The sequence below is a fragment of the Tachyglossus aculeatus genome, chromosome 4 (genome assembly GCF_015852505.1).
Source record: "Tachyglossus aculeatus isolate mTacAcu1 chromosome 4, mTacAcu1.pri, whole genome shotgun sequence".
In the NCBI taxonomy this organism is placed as follows: Eukaryota; Metazoa; Chordata; class Mammalia; order Monotremata; family Tachyglossidae; genus Tachyglossus; species Tachyglossus aculeatus.
This window is the reverse complement of record NC_052069.1, coordinates 47,882,098-47,899,533: the sequence shown is the minus strand read 5'-3', so window position 1 is coordinate 47,899,533 and position 17,436 is coordinate 47,882,098. Positions and strand designations below refer to the sequence as shown.

Genomic DNA, 17,436 nt, shown 5'->3' with positions numbered 1-17,436 from the left:
ACTGGTGAGCCCCAGGTGGGAGGACTGTGTACAACCTGATTAGCCTGTGTCAAGCACAAAGCCTGGTATAGTGCCTGGAATGTAGTAAATGCTTAATATATACCATTAAAAAAAATGTTACGTGCTCACTATGTGCCAAGCATTGTAATAATAATGGTATTTGTTAAGCGCTTACTATGTGCCAAGCACTGTTCTAAGCGCTGAACACTGTTCTAAGCACTGAGCACTGTTCTAATTGTGCTAAGCAGTGGGGCAGATACAGTTTTTGCAGATCGGCCACAGTGCCTAGTCACATGGGGCTCCAGTCTAAGTAGGGGGTAGAATAGGTATTTAATCCCCATTTTAAAGATGAGGTAATTGAGGCCCAGAGAAGTGAAGTGACTTGCCCAAGGTCACACAACAAGCAACTGTCATAGTGAGGATTGAACCCAGGTCTTTCAGACTTTCAGGCCCATAATCTATCCACTAGAGCTGCTGCTCTCACAAAAGGCAGGTGTTAGGCATCATCATCAATCGTATTTATTGAGCGCTTACTGTGTGCAGAGCACTGTACTAAGGCATCCTACCTGATGTGGCATTTTCTGGTTTCTCCACTCGGACACCAAGAACGGCAAAAACCAGAGCATTCACACAATAGTCATCATACTGAACCACTCATCCTCTGAAGCAGGATAGCTTAGGTAATCACAGAGTTGGTCTACCCAAACAAAACTGGACAAGTGCCCAGGAAACCAAAACCCAATTCGTAACCAAATGCCCATGTTCTGAATCAGTCTTGGTCCCGATCATTTGGCCGATCGGCTTTTAACAAAAATGTACCGTAACGGAATAAGACCGGTGTTTGCTTGTGAGATCCACAGCCCCTCGGCAGCAGCTGAAACTCTCCACTTCTGGGAAACCAGAATCAAAACTACACAAATCCGGATTTTCCCTCTGGTTCACGGAGGATAAAGATATCACACTAGCTTGACCCATGAAAAGATTTGTTTTATTCCATGAAAATATTCTCAACAAGAGAACACTATTTTAAACAAAGCAATTACCATTAAGAAATCAACAGGTGCACAAAAGGAGTAAAAATTACTGAAAAAATTTAAGATTTCTCAAGACAACTCACATTCCGATTTGCAGAATAATGATATTAACTACCTGTGCAAGTACAAATGTCTTTCCTATGTTTAATAATCCATATAGAGGTTGCACCATCCCATCGGAAGCAGTTCCCCTCCACGAAGGAAGCGGGTCATGCTTTCAGGAAAACAAACAGTGGCTGGAAAAGAACAGTTAGTCCTCACATGGAAGCCTTAACCCCTGACCTCTGTGGGCTACTAGCCGGGGACCACAAGCGCTTTAAGCCTTGTGTAGAAAACAAAGACAGCCAGATCACACTTCATCCCCATTGCTAATCTGAAAATAAAAAGGTACTAGATGGAAGGAAAAAAAACCCCCTACATTTTGTAGCTTGTCAGTATCGAGTAATGTCACATTATATAAATAACCCTGTATACAATATCCAAAAATCTAAACTTTATAGTTTAATAGCCCCAAAGGCAGTACACTATGTCAGCGATATAATGGTGGCATACTAATTTTAATTAAGGAATTAACTTCCACACAATAGTCACTCAGTTTGAATTTCACCGGTAGTACAATTTCATATAACACTGGAAGAGAAAGGGTTTTTTTTTTTTCAAAGGAGATCCGTGGCTTTTAAAGTATTGCTTCAAATCCAATGAAATACCGGCCATTCCACCTTCTTCCTCCCCTGAAACCCACCGAGAACGGGGCTGATGAAGTCTGCTGGGTACAAGAAATCCCCCTCCCACTATCTCCCTACGACAACTTAATCCCAGTGCGGTCCATCAACAGAATCACAACGTAAGTAACAGGGGCGGCCCTCCAGACGGCAATAATTAGACACATAAACATATCGAAGCTTCCATTCTACAAGTAAAAGTGCACACAGATCATGACAAAGTTTCACTCGATTTGCAACTGGTCCAAACGAAAGCATCACTTGGAAATGGACTACCGTCGGAGGAATTATAAACCCCAGAGTGATAAGACGACGGAGGGAGACGATTTGCCCTCGGAATCCCGTTAAAACATTCAGTGAACTAAAAGGGACGGATACACGTCTTTAGTTCCGCTGCACAGAGGTCACAATGCCCCATCACACGCGGCAGGACTCGAAAAGACACACCTCAGCCTGGCGGAGTTGAAGGAGGTCACGTTGAACCGACACATAAAAGCCCTTTGTGGGATACAGTCAGGTGGCAGTGCTGGCAATCACTAGGCGGAGGCACTCGAAGTTTAAGGCAGCATCTGAATAGTGGGCAGCTGACTTTTGAAAAACAGTCGTCGGTCTGGCGATGGTGTATCTCCTGCGGGTTACCGTGCCGGGTTTTCAGTGCTCGTTACTAGGTTCTTCTCAGAGCGAGGTGCTGAAGATGGATCGTGTTCCAGAGAGTCCTCTGGACCTTGTTGGAGACTAGGGCCGAGATGGATATCCTTTCGCAAGCAACATAAATACTTAAGAGGTTCACACCACTTCTTTAGAAAACGCCCAAATTGGAATGTAAGGATGGTCGCAGTGGGAAAGTTTTAGCAGCATACGGGAACACTGGGATGAAGACATTAGTGCTGGAGATGGTGGAAAGAAGTGGCTTTTGGCTACTAATGTAAAACGAGACAAAAGCACTGGAAACAAACAAGAGGTTACACAGATATATGCCTGACACAAATCTAGCCCGGTCATTCTAGGCATGCAACAATAAGTTAGGGCAAAGCCAAAGGCGGCACAGGCAGATGCTGACAAAATGACAGGGCCCTTATCGAGAGCCAGTGAACACAGAGTTGGGATGAAGACGCTCCCGTTCGGACAAACGGGCATCAGCTCTGCGACCTTTCTGACTGACAGAAAGGGAAGAGAAAAATCGGTGCCCAAGCAAAAAATAGAGGCAATTGACTTTTTCCATTTACACGACGAATTCTGATGGGGGGGGATATTCAGGGATCGGTAATACATTCTTTAACTACGAATGGAAATGCTAATGAGGTTAGTGAAAAATAATAATGTATGTCTGCATGCATTCATGCAACTCACTTCTCTCTCTCTCTCTCATTTCTTTCTCTCTCTCTGATCCTGCCAAGTCTAATACCCTCCCCCAAAGCAGCTGCATGTAACCTCCTTCAACATCTCGCCCATTTTCTCAGAAACCCTCTTCAGGAACCTGCAGTCCAAGGGGAAAAAGAAAAGAACAGTGTTATTGAAAGTCTTTGGAGAGGACAGAGCAGGGCATTCATTTTGAACTGTCTGCCCCAAATGTCCCTAGAAAATCCCCCAAATGTAACTCCTGAAAAACCTGTAAAAGTGAGCCATATTCTACTTTGTGAACATCATCCTCTCAGCTCAAAAGCATTTCTTTCATACTCAATCCTCATTGCATAGCAGTTAAATTCAGAGGGGAGGGTTTGCTTGGCTTTTTAAAACCATTTAATGACTCCTCCCAATTTTTCTAATCTTTCCCAAAAGCAACTCACTAAGTATCTTCTAATTTATAGCTCACAAATGCTAACACAATCATCAATGAATAGGGCAAGAAGCACTTTTCAAAGAATATTCCTACGAGTCTTGTGAATCTGAAAACATAAACCTTACTAAAAACCCAACAATCTTGAAAATAACTGCACATGTCCAAATAAAGCCTTTCGCAACCAGCAAACACATGGTTAAAACGGAAAAAAAAAAAGTTTGAATCTCCTCATTTCTCGTGAACAGACTGTGTTTCTGTTCTTTGGAAAACTACATGTTTTCCTCTTTAAAAATAAAAGTTACAAACTATTTACCAGATATAGAAATTTTGAGCATTTTATTTGGCCAAATTAATCAGCTGCCATTCAAACTGGATGAATGCTAATGAGAAAATTAGCAGTAGCTAAGAGTTTCAAAGTAATCTTATTTTGTTAATCAACTGTACAGAGTGTTTACTGAAGCAAAAGGGAATTAAAAAAAAAACTTTGAACACGTAGAGACCTTCCCAGTGCATCGCACTTTACGATTTACGAAGCTGAAAAAACTCAAAATTCCTCCTAAGGACACACGCAGGAAATACAGCCAAAGGCATTTGGTCAGGCTCCAAAGTCCATTCAAATCATAAAATAAACGTTACGCGGACATTTTCCTGTTGCGGCATGCACATCCCCAAAGCACGAAGCCTGAACTGAGCTCCCCTGGTGAACAATAAACCTTGGATGCCCTTATCTCTCCTGATGTTTTCCATCCCACTGGGGGTGGGGGGTTGTGTGTGTGTTTGTGTGGGTTTGTGCATGCCTGCCTATGAGCATATACCGTCCTCGTTCCTGTGGAATATTGGGAAGGAGTACACCAGTTTAGAGTTTAGATATAGGTTACTGCACCTTTACTGTTTTTCTCTAGGGTTACATCTATGTATGATGTGGGTACGTAGCCTTCTTCTCCATTCTGTCTTCGAGCTCTTGTCCACCCATCTCCTTTGTCCTCCTCGATGATGTATAACACTTCCCCTTCCTTCATTGCTAGAGTGCCTTCGTTATGCCCTAGACGACAATAATAAGAATTATGGTATTTGTTAGGCGCTTAGTATGTGCCAGGCACTATACTAAGCACTGGCGTAAATGTTTGTGGTTTAGGCACAGTTCCAACAGACATCTTATTATTAGGAATAACCACTTACAACCAAATATTTTCTTTCAAATTTTAAACCATATAAACATGCTGGAAGCCATGGCATGTGCATGCGATTACACACACACACACACACACCCCTCCAATGCCCCTGTCCCCCTCCAAAAAGCACAAGCTTCCACCTGAGGTCTTAACCAATCCTGCTGGTGATTTCGCATAATCAGGCCAAAAGACCTAATTAGATCAGCTTTATATATTGTCCTGTCAATAAGCTTGGACTTCTCAAGTGGTAAGATCTGTGGGGAAAATGTATGGACCAGAATTTGCAGACCAATAACGTGATCATTTTCATAACACTGAATGATCGTCCACGTTGTTTTCACTATTCAGCATGATTGGGACGGAGGTACTAACTTTTGGTATTTTCCACTCCAGTCCGACCACTAAAATAGGTACACTTGTCAATGAAGATTAGAAATAAGTCCATTTTAACACTCAAAACATCGTTCAGAGGTAGCATTCACCCTGAAAAGACACTTTACTAACTGTGTTTAAGTAGAGTGAGTATACGCCCTGATTTAGCTGGAACAATTTTTTTTTTTAACTGGTACGTGCCAGGCACTGTACTAAGCACTGGGGTAGATACGGGCTCATCCAGTTGGGCACAGTCCATGTCCCATGTGGGGTTCACAGTATTAATCCCCATTTTACAGATGAGGTAACTGAGGCCCAAAGAAGTGAAGTGACTTGCCCAAGGTTACAAAACAGACAAGTGGTGGAGTTGAGATCAGAACTCACGTCCTTCTGACTCCATGACTGGGGCTCTACCCACGAGGCCAATGGCGCTTCTCAATTCTAGAATTTTTGAAAGGTTCCCCGGCAGTTTTAGAAAAATTTGCAAAACGGCCCAGAATTGGGATTATCCAGACACAACAATCAGCCCACCTTCTCCGTGATCCTCAGTTGCTCTAGCTTATTTTACATAGAAAGTCTTCCATACCAGGGAGCACGCTTATTTCACATTCCCTTTGAGCCCTCAAGCATTCTAGGATTCAGATGGATAGCCCCCTTGCTGAGAAGCTTAAACTATACTTTCCCTAGCTTTCCCGCCCCATTTCTCTGTGATGAGGTGGTTTTCTCATATCAGTTTTTAATAAAAGTCAGCCTAACATGGATGGGCCATACCATCAAAAGGATAGATAGCTTTGCAGTGTCCAATAGCAGGCAGGGGGTCATCATCTTCAAATTCATCATCAAACTCATTAGGCTGGCTAGGCTGCTGCGCTGGTCCTCGGACTTCCTGGTTTGCATCATCTGTATAGCTTCCCTCAGGGCTAAAATAAAATAAAAAGTCTTCTAATGAATGTTTCGATGGGGGAAAAACACAAAAATCTTACGATTACCACGCCCTGGAAATGGAAGGAAAATGCAGCAAAAATAAAGAACATCAGGGTGTGGACAAAAGAGATAACTTGCCTGTCCTAAGAAATTCAAGTTTCCCCTCCAACCAGAGAATCCATGCTCATTTCCCCAACTACCAATTCGGCCACCAAAGTATTAAGTTTGGAGTACTACTACTACTGATGGCATTTATTAAGGGCTTACTATGTGCAAAGCACTGTTCTAAGCATTGGGGAGGTTACAAGGAGATCAGGTTGTCCCACGGGGGGCTCACAGTCTTAATTCCCATTGAGAAGCAGCGTGGCTCAGTGGAAAAGAGCCCGGGGTTTGGAGTCAGAGGTCATGGGTTCAAACCCCAGCTCTGCCACTTGTCAGCTGTGTGACTTTGGGCAAGTCACTTAACTTCTCTGTGCCTCAGTTACCTCATCTGTAAAATGGGGACTAAGACTGTGAGCCCCCCGTGGGACAACCTGATCACCTTGTAACGTCCCCAGTGCTTAGAACAGTGCTTTGCACATAGTAAGTGCTTAATAAATGCCATCATTATTATTATTATTTTTACAGATGAGGTAACTGAGGCACAGAGAAGTGACTTGCCCAAAGTCACACAGCTGACAGTTGGCGGAGCCGGGATTTGAACCCATGACCTGACTCCAAAGCCTGTGCTCTTTCCACTGAGCCACGCTGCTTCTTTAACCACATTTTCCATGGCAATATAAAAGCCAGCTCTCATTTCAATCAACCGGCACATTCATTAACTACTTCCAGCTACCTCAGGCACAGGGGCTGCCTGCACTTTCCTAGTATTGCATCAATCGATCCATCGATCAATGGTATTTACTGACCACTTACTGGGTGCAGAGCACTGCACTAAGCGTTTGGGAGAGTATAAAATAACAAGAGTCGGTAGACACGGTCCCTGCCCACAAGGAGCTTACAGTCTAGAGAGGGAGACAGATGTTTATATATGTAAATTGTGGATATGAACATAAGTGCTGTGGGGCTGAGGGAAGGGTGAATAAAGGGAGCAAATCCAAGTGGGAGAAGAGCGGATAATGAGCGTTACTTAAGAACTACCTGTAACTGTCTAAAGTTCACTGTTGTAACAAATGTACCATAACTGCACTTTCAGCAGTTATACGTAGTTGCCTGGAAAAATCAGTACACAACTGATGTGAAATAATATTAATAACAATAAGTGCTTACTACGTGCCATGAACTGTACTATGGGTTCAAATCCCAGCTCTGCCAATTGTCAGCTGTATGACCCTGGGCAAGTCACTTAACTTCTCTGGGCCTCAGTTCCCTCATCTGTAAAATGGGGATTAAGACTGTGAGCGCCCCATGGGACAACCTGATAACCCTGTAACCTCCCCAGCGCTTAGAGCAGTATTTTGCACATAGTAAGCACTCAATAAATGCCATTATTATAATTATTACTATGTGCTGAAGTAGATACAAGGTAACTGGGTTGGACACAGTCCCTGTCCCGCACAGGGCTCACAGTCTTAATCCCCATTTTCCAGATGAGGCACAGAGAAGTGAAGTGACTTGCCAAAAGTCACAGAGCAGACAATAGTACCAGCGTGGCTCAATGGAAAGAGCCCGGGCTTTGGAGTCAGAGGTCATGGGTTCAAATCCAGGCTCCGCCAGTTGTCAGCTGTGGGACTTTGGGCAAGTCACTTAACTTCTCTGTGCCTCAGCTCCCTCATCTGGAAAATGGGGATTAAGACTGTGAGCCCCTCATGGGACAACCTGATCACCTTGTAACCTCCCCAGCACTTAGAACAGTGCTTTGCACATAGTAAGCGCTTAAAAAATGCCATCATTATTAAGTGGCAGAGCCGGAATTAGAACTCAGGTCCTTCTGACTCCCAGGCATGTGCTCTATCCACAAGGCCACGCTGCAAAAGGCTAACCCAGGGTGGACCCACTGCTGAAGATAAAAAGTGAGGGAATAGCTGGCTTGAAACGGACTCAGAAAGCTTTCTTTGTTTTCCAGAAACCTTCTTGAATTTCACCCATGTAACAGAGCCCTCACCAATTGATTCCACAAGTGTCTGGTCTTACCAATCACAGGTACTTTTCTTTGGGGCAACGTGGCCTGAAATCACCCCTCACCAAACGGCCAAGAAAACAAAAGTCACCCTTCAGTGACTTCAGGGGAGAGACCTGATTAATAACTTCCTTTGTAATTCCCTAACACAGGGCACATTGTTACGGGACACAGCATTCCGTGGGTGTACGGGAATGCTCTTCACATTTTTATGATTGTGTAATGGAAGGCTTTCCTATCCCGATTCTTTTGCTTTCTGCAAGTATTTCTCTTGGCGAGAAACAACAGAAGCCTCAAGCGCTTAGGAGAAGCAGCATGGCCTAGTGGCTAGAGCCCAGGTCTGGGAATTAACAGAACCTAGGTTCTAATCCTGGCTCTGCACTTGTCTGCTGTGTGACCTTGGGCAAGTCACTTAACTTCTCTGAGCTTCAATTACCTAGCCTGCAAAATGGGGGTTAAGACTGGGCGCTAGGTTCTAATCCTGGCTCTGCACTTGTCTGCTGTGTGACCTTGGGCGAGTCACTTAACTTCTCTGAGCTTCAATTACCTAGCCTGCAAAATGGGGGTTAAGGCTGGGCGCTAGGTTCTAATCCTGGCTCTGCACTTGTCTGCTGTGTGACCTTGAAGTCACTTAACTTCTCTGAGCTTCAATTACCTAACCTGCAAAATGGAGATTAAGACTGGGTGCCCAACATGAGACAGGGATTGTGTCCAATCTGGTTATCCTGTACCTACCCCAGTGCTTAACACAGCACCTGAATCATAGTAAGTGGCTTAAATACCATAAAAAAAAAAATAAGGCGGAGCTTGAATCCAGCAGGATTCAGGAACTCGGATCAAATACTACTTTTTAATGATCCAGGAAATATACGGGCACTTTTGCTGCTCAACTGCTTTTCTGGCTGAAAGTGCCTCACTGTTTCCTTTTCCTGTGTGTCTGCACCAATGTTCTTGTACCTTTTTCCGTAAAGCACTTTCCATTACAGTGCGAAGCGCTTAGTACAGTGCTCTGCACACAGTAAGCGCTCAATAAACACGACTGAATGAATTACAGTGTAAGCTCCTTGTGGCCAAGGAATGTGTCACTTCTCCATGGTGTATTTCCCAAACGCTTTGCACTAATAGGCGCTAAAATACTGTTATTCAAAATGTGCAAAGCTTTGCACAAATTCAACACTTAAAGACCATTCTAATAGATTATTATAAATAACTATAATAATAATGATGATGATGATGATGCCAGGGAACATGTCTAACCCTCACCTGTGTTTTATTCCTAAAGCTTAGTACAGTGCTCAGCAGTGACTGCTTAATAAATACCAGGGTTTTTTTTTAAAATGGCATTTGTTAAGCGCTTACTATGAGCCAGGCACTGTACAAAGCACTGGAGTAAATACAAGCTAATCAGGTTGGACACAGTCCCTGTCCCACTTGGGGCTCACAATCTTACTCCCCATTTGACAGATGAGGGAACTGAGGCAAAGAGAAGTGAAGTGACTTTCCCAAGGTCACAGAGCAGACAAGTGGCAGAGCCAAGATTAGAATTTAGGTCCTCTGACGCCCAGGTACAGGCTCTTCCAACTAGGCCATTAGTACGTTGTATTGTACTCTCCCAAACATTTAGTACAGTGCTGTGCACACAGTAAGCGCTCAATAAATACGACTATTACTATTAATGAATGAATAAATAAATGCTTGGTGGGTAGGAAGGAGACAGGAGTGATGGCTGAAGTAGAGAAACCACAATTATCGAGCCATTAACCATCCTGAGTTTTCGAAATCTCTAACCAAAATACTTAGGATTTGGAATATCAGCAACACTCATGGGGCAGTTGGCTTATAAAAACGCAACAAAAGTGATAGACGAGGGGAGGGGAGAAGAAGAATGAAGAGCTATATCGATTAATAGAAAGAAACCTCCTAGAAGAAGAAAGCTTAGGTAAAATAATGACCTCTCTCGCCCTTGGGTTACAAGATGATTTATTTCGCTGCTGTGCCTTCGGTCTCCTCTTCCACCTGTTTTGGCTTCAACCTCAGAGAGCCAGGCCTGAAGGGTTCAATGGATAAAACAGTTTGCATTAATAAGCATCCCCAAACCCCAACATTCACAAATAGGCAAAAAACGGTAATTTAGTTATTTCTGAACTCTTGAATTCTTGAGAACAGAAGTCATTTCTCAAGCAATTTGCTTCAATAAAGTTAATATGGTGCTGAAACGCTGGAAGGATGGGGTATAAATGTGTTTGAAATAATTTGTGGGCTTTACAAATGGTGACATTTGATTTAACATAACTTTAAAAGCAGGCCATTATAGCAAACAAGTAAGCCACTGTTCTACATGAGGCTACGCCTTCAGTCGGCACTGACACTGCAAAAAATTTCTAGAGGAAATTACAACTCACAAAATCTTACAGACAAACCTGGCCTTGGGCAATAACACTTTCCAAAGAGGATTTTAGTAGATATTAACCTCATTCTTGTGTATTTCCATGCGCAGGCGGTCAATGTTGCTCATCGTCTCAGCTAATTTGGGTTGCAAACTGCATGGATCCCCCATTTGTGGATTTTTCTCATATACATCTTTCATTTTGTTGAGCGCATCTCTGCAGATCAGAACATAACAAGTGAAGCTAGGGATGCAGAACACGCAACAACTGACATCATACTGTCCAACATTTCTAGTAAAATTATGGGACAAACGCAAGACACTTTCCAGAGAGCTCCAGATGGCAACCTGAAGAGATTTTCTCCTCCCCATCCCCCCGGCCCTACCTCCTTCCCCTCCCCACAGCACCTATATATATGTTTGTACAGATTTATTACTCTACTTATTTTGCCTATACATATTTACTATTTTATTCATTTTGTTAATGATGTGCATTTAGCTTTAATTCTATTTGTTCTGACGTCTTGACACTTGTCCACATGTTTTGTTTTGTTGTCCCCCTTCTAGACTGTGAGCCCGTTGTTGGGTAGGGACTGTCTCTAGATGTTGCCAACTTGTACTTCCCAAGCGCTTAGCACAGTGCTCTGCACAAAGTAAGTGCTCAATAAATACGATTGAATGAATGAATGAGTGATGGCCAAATGATTAAACTACAAAAATCATACTTTAAGCACAACATTTTCTGACAGAAATGTCTTCCTCCCTGAATTCTAAGTAAACTTGCAATTGTTATGGATGAGCTCTTTGCAGATAGAGACATGGATAAGAAAATACAAGTAGGAATAATGAAAATATTTACATATCACAAAGACGAGTAGGTGAATTGGAATATGAAGAGCAACAATAAGCTCGTTGTGGGCAGGGAATGTGCCTCTTTATTGTTATACTGTAATCAACCAATCAATCGTATTTATTGAGCGCTTACTGTGTGCAGAGCACTGTACTACGCGCTTGGGAAGTACAAGTTGGCAACATATAGAGACAGTCCCTACCCAAAAGTGGGCTCACAGTCTAAAAGGGGGAGACAGTAATTGTACTCTCCCAAGCACTGAGTGCAGTGCTTTGCACACAGTAAGCGCTCAATAAATACGACAATGAATGAATCTAGAATACATACTTTTGGTCTGATTCCTTCTGTAGCTCTCTGTTAAGTTCATCGATTCGTTGCTGCAGTTTCTTACGTCTCTGCTCTGGTGGCAGATGGCTGAAATCTTCTAGTGCTGGACCCTAAAAGGAAGATGCTCTCATTATTAAATCTTCTGAAAATGCACTTGAATTTTTAATCTTGATGTTACCGTTGCCAAAAGACATCCGTTCTGCATTATCTAAGCAAACTGATATTCCTTTAAACACTCATCAACCGAACGATGATAAAATCACAAGACTGAACACAAATTACTCTACAACACACCCTAGCCTAAATATTCGGAACTAATTTTTGGATATCTAGAGGTAAAAGAAAATCCTCTACTCCAGACGCTAAGAGCGGAGATGAACGGTACTTGTAACGTTCCTTAAATGACACCCTGCTTCACGTCTACCACACTCTGGTTTCAACCGTGCAGTAGTAGCCCTTGTGTGTTCAGTGGGGGAGGGAAAGGGACGAGGTGGGAGGGGAGTACACTGGAGCTGTGGGAAAATCATTTTAAAAGTCACAATGGTGGAGAGAAACAGAGAGTGGCAGGAAGATCCCGGGGAGTGGGGAGAGGTGACCTGATCTCCCAGAAGTCACCAAGGAGTGTCGACCTGTTCATTTTCCATTTGATGAAGTTCAAAGCATCTACCTATCGTGGTACCTCTCTGACAATATAAATACACTGATGTAGCTCTGTTACTCATTTATAATTGATGGACTACATCATTTGGAGTTATTTCAGTAAAAATAAGAGTATCTGGCCTTGACTCAGGAATCACTTCCTCATTCTATAACACTGTTCCTAGGAAAAAATTGGTTCCAACTTTATGTTTTGGCGTGACCCAGTTTTAGGGATCAGCTCTGCCATAAAGTATGAGGGCTGTCCATACTGAGGAAATATTTGATTCACTTTTTCATCAGAGAATGTACTACACAGAGCTATCAGCAGACCTAGTAAATTTGCAGTATCGATTTAAATTTTGACATTCTAAATGCAGCTTCATTTCAAGACTTACGTCAAAATGATTACAAAGGACTTTGTTACGTAAACAAAAACAAAATGGATACACAAAACATGAACCACCTTTAAACCCTCTTCTAAAACTATAGCCAAGCCAAGAAATGAAACTGACGAGCATAGTGAGAGTCGCTCAAACCTTAAATACAGGGGCTTTTTTAATACTTTAAATGGATTTCTTAGGCAGATTCACTTTTATGGGGAATTTTGTAAACACCTCCAAATTTATAGTGCATGGGAGTGATTTATAAATACCTGCTTCCCATGGATCAAGAAGTATTTCCCCCAAGCTCATTGCTCCTTTACTGACTTCCATTAATGATGTTTCTACACCCTTTTCCTTGCTTTACATAACCTGCTCCACAAAGTGTCCTATTGCTACTGTAGCACTAAGCTCCCTGGCCTGGCAGAAGCAGGGTAAAGGCCTTCATTAAAGTCACCGGAGTGGCAAGGTTGGGGGGCAGTGATAATAACTACTGAGGCAGTAGCAGCAGAACAATGACAGCAGCAAGGCAGGCATCCTAGAGCAGGGATGGGAGGACCAAAATTCATTCATTCATTCATTTAATCGTATTTATTGAGCGCTTACTGTGTGCAGAGCACTGTACCAAGCGCTTGGGAAGTACAAGTTGGCGACATATAGAGACAGTCCCTACCCAACAATGGGCTCACAGTCTAGAAGGAGGAAATCAGGGTCAGAACAGAGGTGAGCGATTATGCGTGGGCGGATTAGAGCCCTTTACAAGCATGATACAGACCCACCAGCCCTAATCCTGGCAGTGGGATCAGACCCGACTAAAACTAACCCCTGCACTATCCCTGCTATGAATTGTTTAGGGTTAGTGGAGCCAGGATGTGGAGGCTGGGGCATCTCCCAGCTTGTATTACTGCCCTACGGGCTCCACGGAACCACGCAATATGCATCAGCCACATCTCTCCTGGGAGTGGAGGCCCGGGGCCTCTTCTAATAGTGACGGGATCCGGGTCAGACACAATCCCTGGAACCAGTTCAGGCCAGAGTTGGTTTGGATCAAAAGTTTGTAAGCACAGGAACTTAACCAAATCCAGATGCTTGCATGCGCCACACTCACACGCACACCTAGGAAGGGAGTTGGAATCTAAGCCTGCTTTCTCCACAGGAGTCTACATTGGCTTTACACATTCGCTTTCATTTACTTCTCTAAAAAGTCCCTCCAGGGATAAGCCCAGTACACCTATACTGTAAAAGGGCATAGGTTTTGCGGAGAAATCAACTACTTACCTTGCAGAAATAGCCTTTCATGAAATAAAATAAGTAATACTTGCACATAGCTCTGGATGGCACGATAAAGCTAAAGGCCTACCAAACTATTTCTCTTTATCCAACTAGTTGTGATCATTATCAAAAGGAATACTGAATGATCCATCTAGTAAATTAGATGCAATTAAAAACTATATTCTTAAAGCAATTGTTACTTCTCTCTGGCTCACCCCTGCTGAGAGGGCTATTTCCTACTGCTTGCTCCTTCAGAATATCAAAGAAAACAATCTACATGGTCCATTAATCTTAAATTCACCCCCAAATTCTAGTAAAGGTTCCAATGGAATTATTAAGATCATTTGATATTCAAAAACCTAGGGTTGCAGAAACCTTAAGTGCAAGTAAACAGTTACTAAAGCTTTGGTAACATGAAGATATGTTCATTTTAAGAAAAATTACTTTTTTCTCTTAAATGTTATTTTAATTACTCAGGAATAGTACCTGTTTTGCCGCACTGTTTACCCAAGCATAGTTAACGTTCATTTTGTTCACTCATTCTATTTACTTTAACTCAAGTTCAAGTACTTAAGAGTTTTAACTCTAGTTACGCACTTGTGCTGTGAATAAATAACACTTGTGAATCAAATGCTGCTAGCTATTTAGACATATCTACAAAATGTATTTGTGTGTTCAATTATTTATTCAGCTATTTCATCCTGACATACTCACACTACTGCCTATTTTGTTCTTTTTCCTAACCCCACTGTGAATGATTTTTTTCTTTGTTTGCCTGATCGATTATATTGTAAACTCCTTGAGGGCAAGGAACCTGCGTCTTCAAATCAATCAATATTAGTTACTGAACGCTAGTTATTGTGTGCAGAATACTGTACTAAGTGCTTAGGAAAGTACGATAAGGTATAATAATAATAATGGCATTTGCTAAGCACTTACTATGTGCCGAGCAATGTTCTAAGCACTGGGGAAGATACAGGTAATCAGGTTGTCCCACATGGGGATTAATTTTAATTTCAGTCAATCTCCATTTTACAAATGAGGTAACTGAGGCCCAGAAAAGTCAAGTGACTTGCCCAAAGTCACACAGTTGACAAGTGGCAGAGTCGGGATTAGAACCCATGACCTCTGACTCCCAAGCCTGGGCTCTTTCCACTATGCCACGTTGCTTCGTAGATACAATCCCTGCCTAGAAGAAGTTTACAATCTCCCCCTTCTAGACTGTGAGCCCACTGTTGGGTAGGGACCGTCTCTATATGTTGCCAACTTGTACTTCCTAAGCGCTTAGTACAGTGCTCTGCACACAGTAAGCACTCAATAAATATGACTGATTGATTACAATCTACAAGAGGATACAGATATTAAAATAAATTACAGAGAAGGGAAAAAATAATGTATATCTACGTAACTGCTATGGGGTGAGGAGAGTATCAAAGTGCTTAAAGTGTATCCAGTCAAGTGCATAGTTGATGCAGAGGGGGGGAAGTAGATGGGGGAAATGAGGACTTAGACAGGGAAGACCTCTGTGTGCAGAGCACTGTTCTAAGCGCTTGGGAAGTACAAGTTGGCAACATATAGAGACGGTCCCTACCCAACAGCAGGCTCACAGCCTAGAAGGGGGAGACAGACAACAAAACATATTAACAAAATAAAATAAATACAATATGTACAAGTAAAATAAATAAAGTAATAAATATGTACAAACATATATACATATATACAGGTGCAGTGGGGAGGGGAAGGAGGAAAGGCGGGGGGATGCGGAGGGGGAGGAGAAAAGAGGAAGGAGGGGTTCAGTCTGGGAAGGCCTCCTGGAGGAGGTGAGCTCTCAGTAGGGTTTTGAAGGGAGGAAGAGAGCTAGCTTGGCGGATGTGCAGAGGGAGGGCATTGATGGGAACTTGCACTTCCCAAGTGCTTAGTACAGTGTGAGGAGATTAGCAGCAGAGGAGCGGAGGGTGCGGGCTGGGCTGGAGAAGAAGAGAAGGGAGGTGAGGTAGGAAGGGGCCAGGGGATGGACAGCCTTGAAGCCCAGGGTGAGGAGTTTCTGCCTGATGCATAGGTTGATTAGTAGCTACTGGAGATTTTTGAGGAGGGGAGTAACATGCCCAGAGGGTTTCTGCACAAACACGATCCAGGCAGCGGCGTGAAGTATGGATTGAAGTGGGGAGAGACAGGAGGACGGGAGAGACAGGAGGACAGGAGAGACAGGAGGACGGGAGAGACAGGAGGACGGGAGAGACAGGAGGACGGGAGAGACAGGAGGATGGGAGAGACAGGAGGATGGGAGTGTCTTGCTTCTGTTGTACTCTTCCAAGCACTTAGTACAATGCATTTGCACTTTTTGCACTCAGCAGGTGCTCAATAAATCCCACTGACCCAAGTTTCAAGTTTTTCTTAAGGGACCATATCTTCCATATCTACCAAAATACAGAGGCTCAACTGGTGAGCATAAGGGGAACATAACCACAGTTGGAGAAATCTGGACTTTTCAACCCCTCTGGATAGTGGCCTCCAGAAACAGCTAAATGTTTGGGCCTACGCGGGGGCCTGTCTATTCACTGTGGAATAAACAAAGGTACAACTGTGAAGATCAGCCCTAACTTACTTTAATTTTCATTTAAGAATACCTTTTTTTTTCCACACAAAATCTGGACATCAGTTTGTTAATTGTAAACACATTTGACAAAGCAATAGGTCACTCTGTGGGATTGCTTAAAAGAGCCTGTTTTGAATTCTGCTCATTTTCCCCCACGAAACTTAAAGTCTTGGCACTCTGCAGCTGAACCTTAATTTTTACACACCAGGAAACCTAAATACATACAACCACTAAAATGGCTGATTATAAACAAAGATTTACTGTTAGGGTTGACACCAAATAATAATTACACCAACACGGTTCACATGGAATATGAATTAAATTACAGAAAGAAACCAAATACAAGGTGAAAATGTGCAGATATATTTTATCGCTGATTTTCTTTTAATAAATATGACAGATATTATTTTAACACTGCATCAAATTATACAGATCAGCACATGGCTTACCATCTTCACCGACCACTGAACAGTTCAATTGAAAACAGAAAGAAATGGTAAATTATTCACTTGCAACCACAATACAGGAAGATGCAATTTTTCTTGCTAAAAATCTCAAAACACTTTCACAAAATTAAATGATGCATTTTTCATGATCTAAACAAATATGCCAAAAAACCCCGATTTCAAGCACATTTTGGAAAGCAAATGTCTAGCCATCAAAGCATTCAAGACAAAGGGCAGATATGTTGGAATTTTAACAAAATTCAGAAGTAAGAACACCTAGTAACTGTTTTAATGACACATTTTTCATACTTAAATTCCCTTTTAATGAAAAAACTGCATTAAAGTCATTCTTTCAAAAACATCTATTAATATGACGTGAGCTGGAACAAAAAAATTTAAAAGTAATCCATGAAACAA

The 17,436-nt window shown here is 42.5% G+C and overlaps 1 protein-coding gene across 3 annotated transcripts in view; it reads right to left on the bottom strand.

The window, feature by feature from the left end:
• Positions 1-966: 966 nt before the first annotated feature.
• FNBP1L (formin binding protein 1 like) overlaps positions 967-17,436 on the bottom strand; it is a 133,088-nt gene continuing 116,618 nt past the window's right edge. Inside the window, exons 11-16 of one of the 3 annotated variants that reach the window (XM_038744672.1) lie at positions 17,023-17,037; positions 11,687-11,796; positions 10,594-10,726; positions 10,076-10,170; positions 5,852-6,000; positions 967-4,578 (exon numbers count right to left, since the gene is read on the bottom strand). In XM_038744672.1, coding sequence (XP_038600600.1) covers positions 4,400-4,578; positions 5,852-6,000; positions 10,076-10,170; positions 10,594-10,726; positions 11,687-11,796; positions 17,023-17,037 — 681 coding nt within the window. In that variant the 3' untranslated portion in view covers positions 967-4,399. The remainder of the gene's footprint in view (positions 4,579-5,851; positions 6,001-10,075; positions 10,171-10,593; positions 10,727-11,686; positions 11,797-17,022; positions 17,038-17,436) is intronic. The other 2 variants (XM_038744671.1, XM_038744670.1) reach the window with 2 other exon arrangements.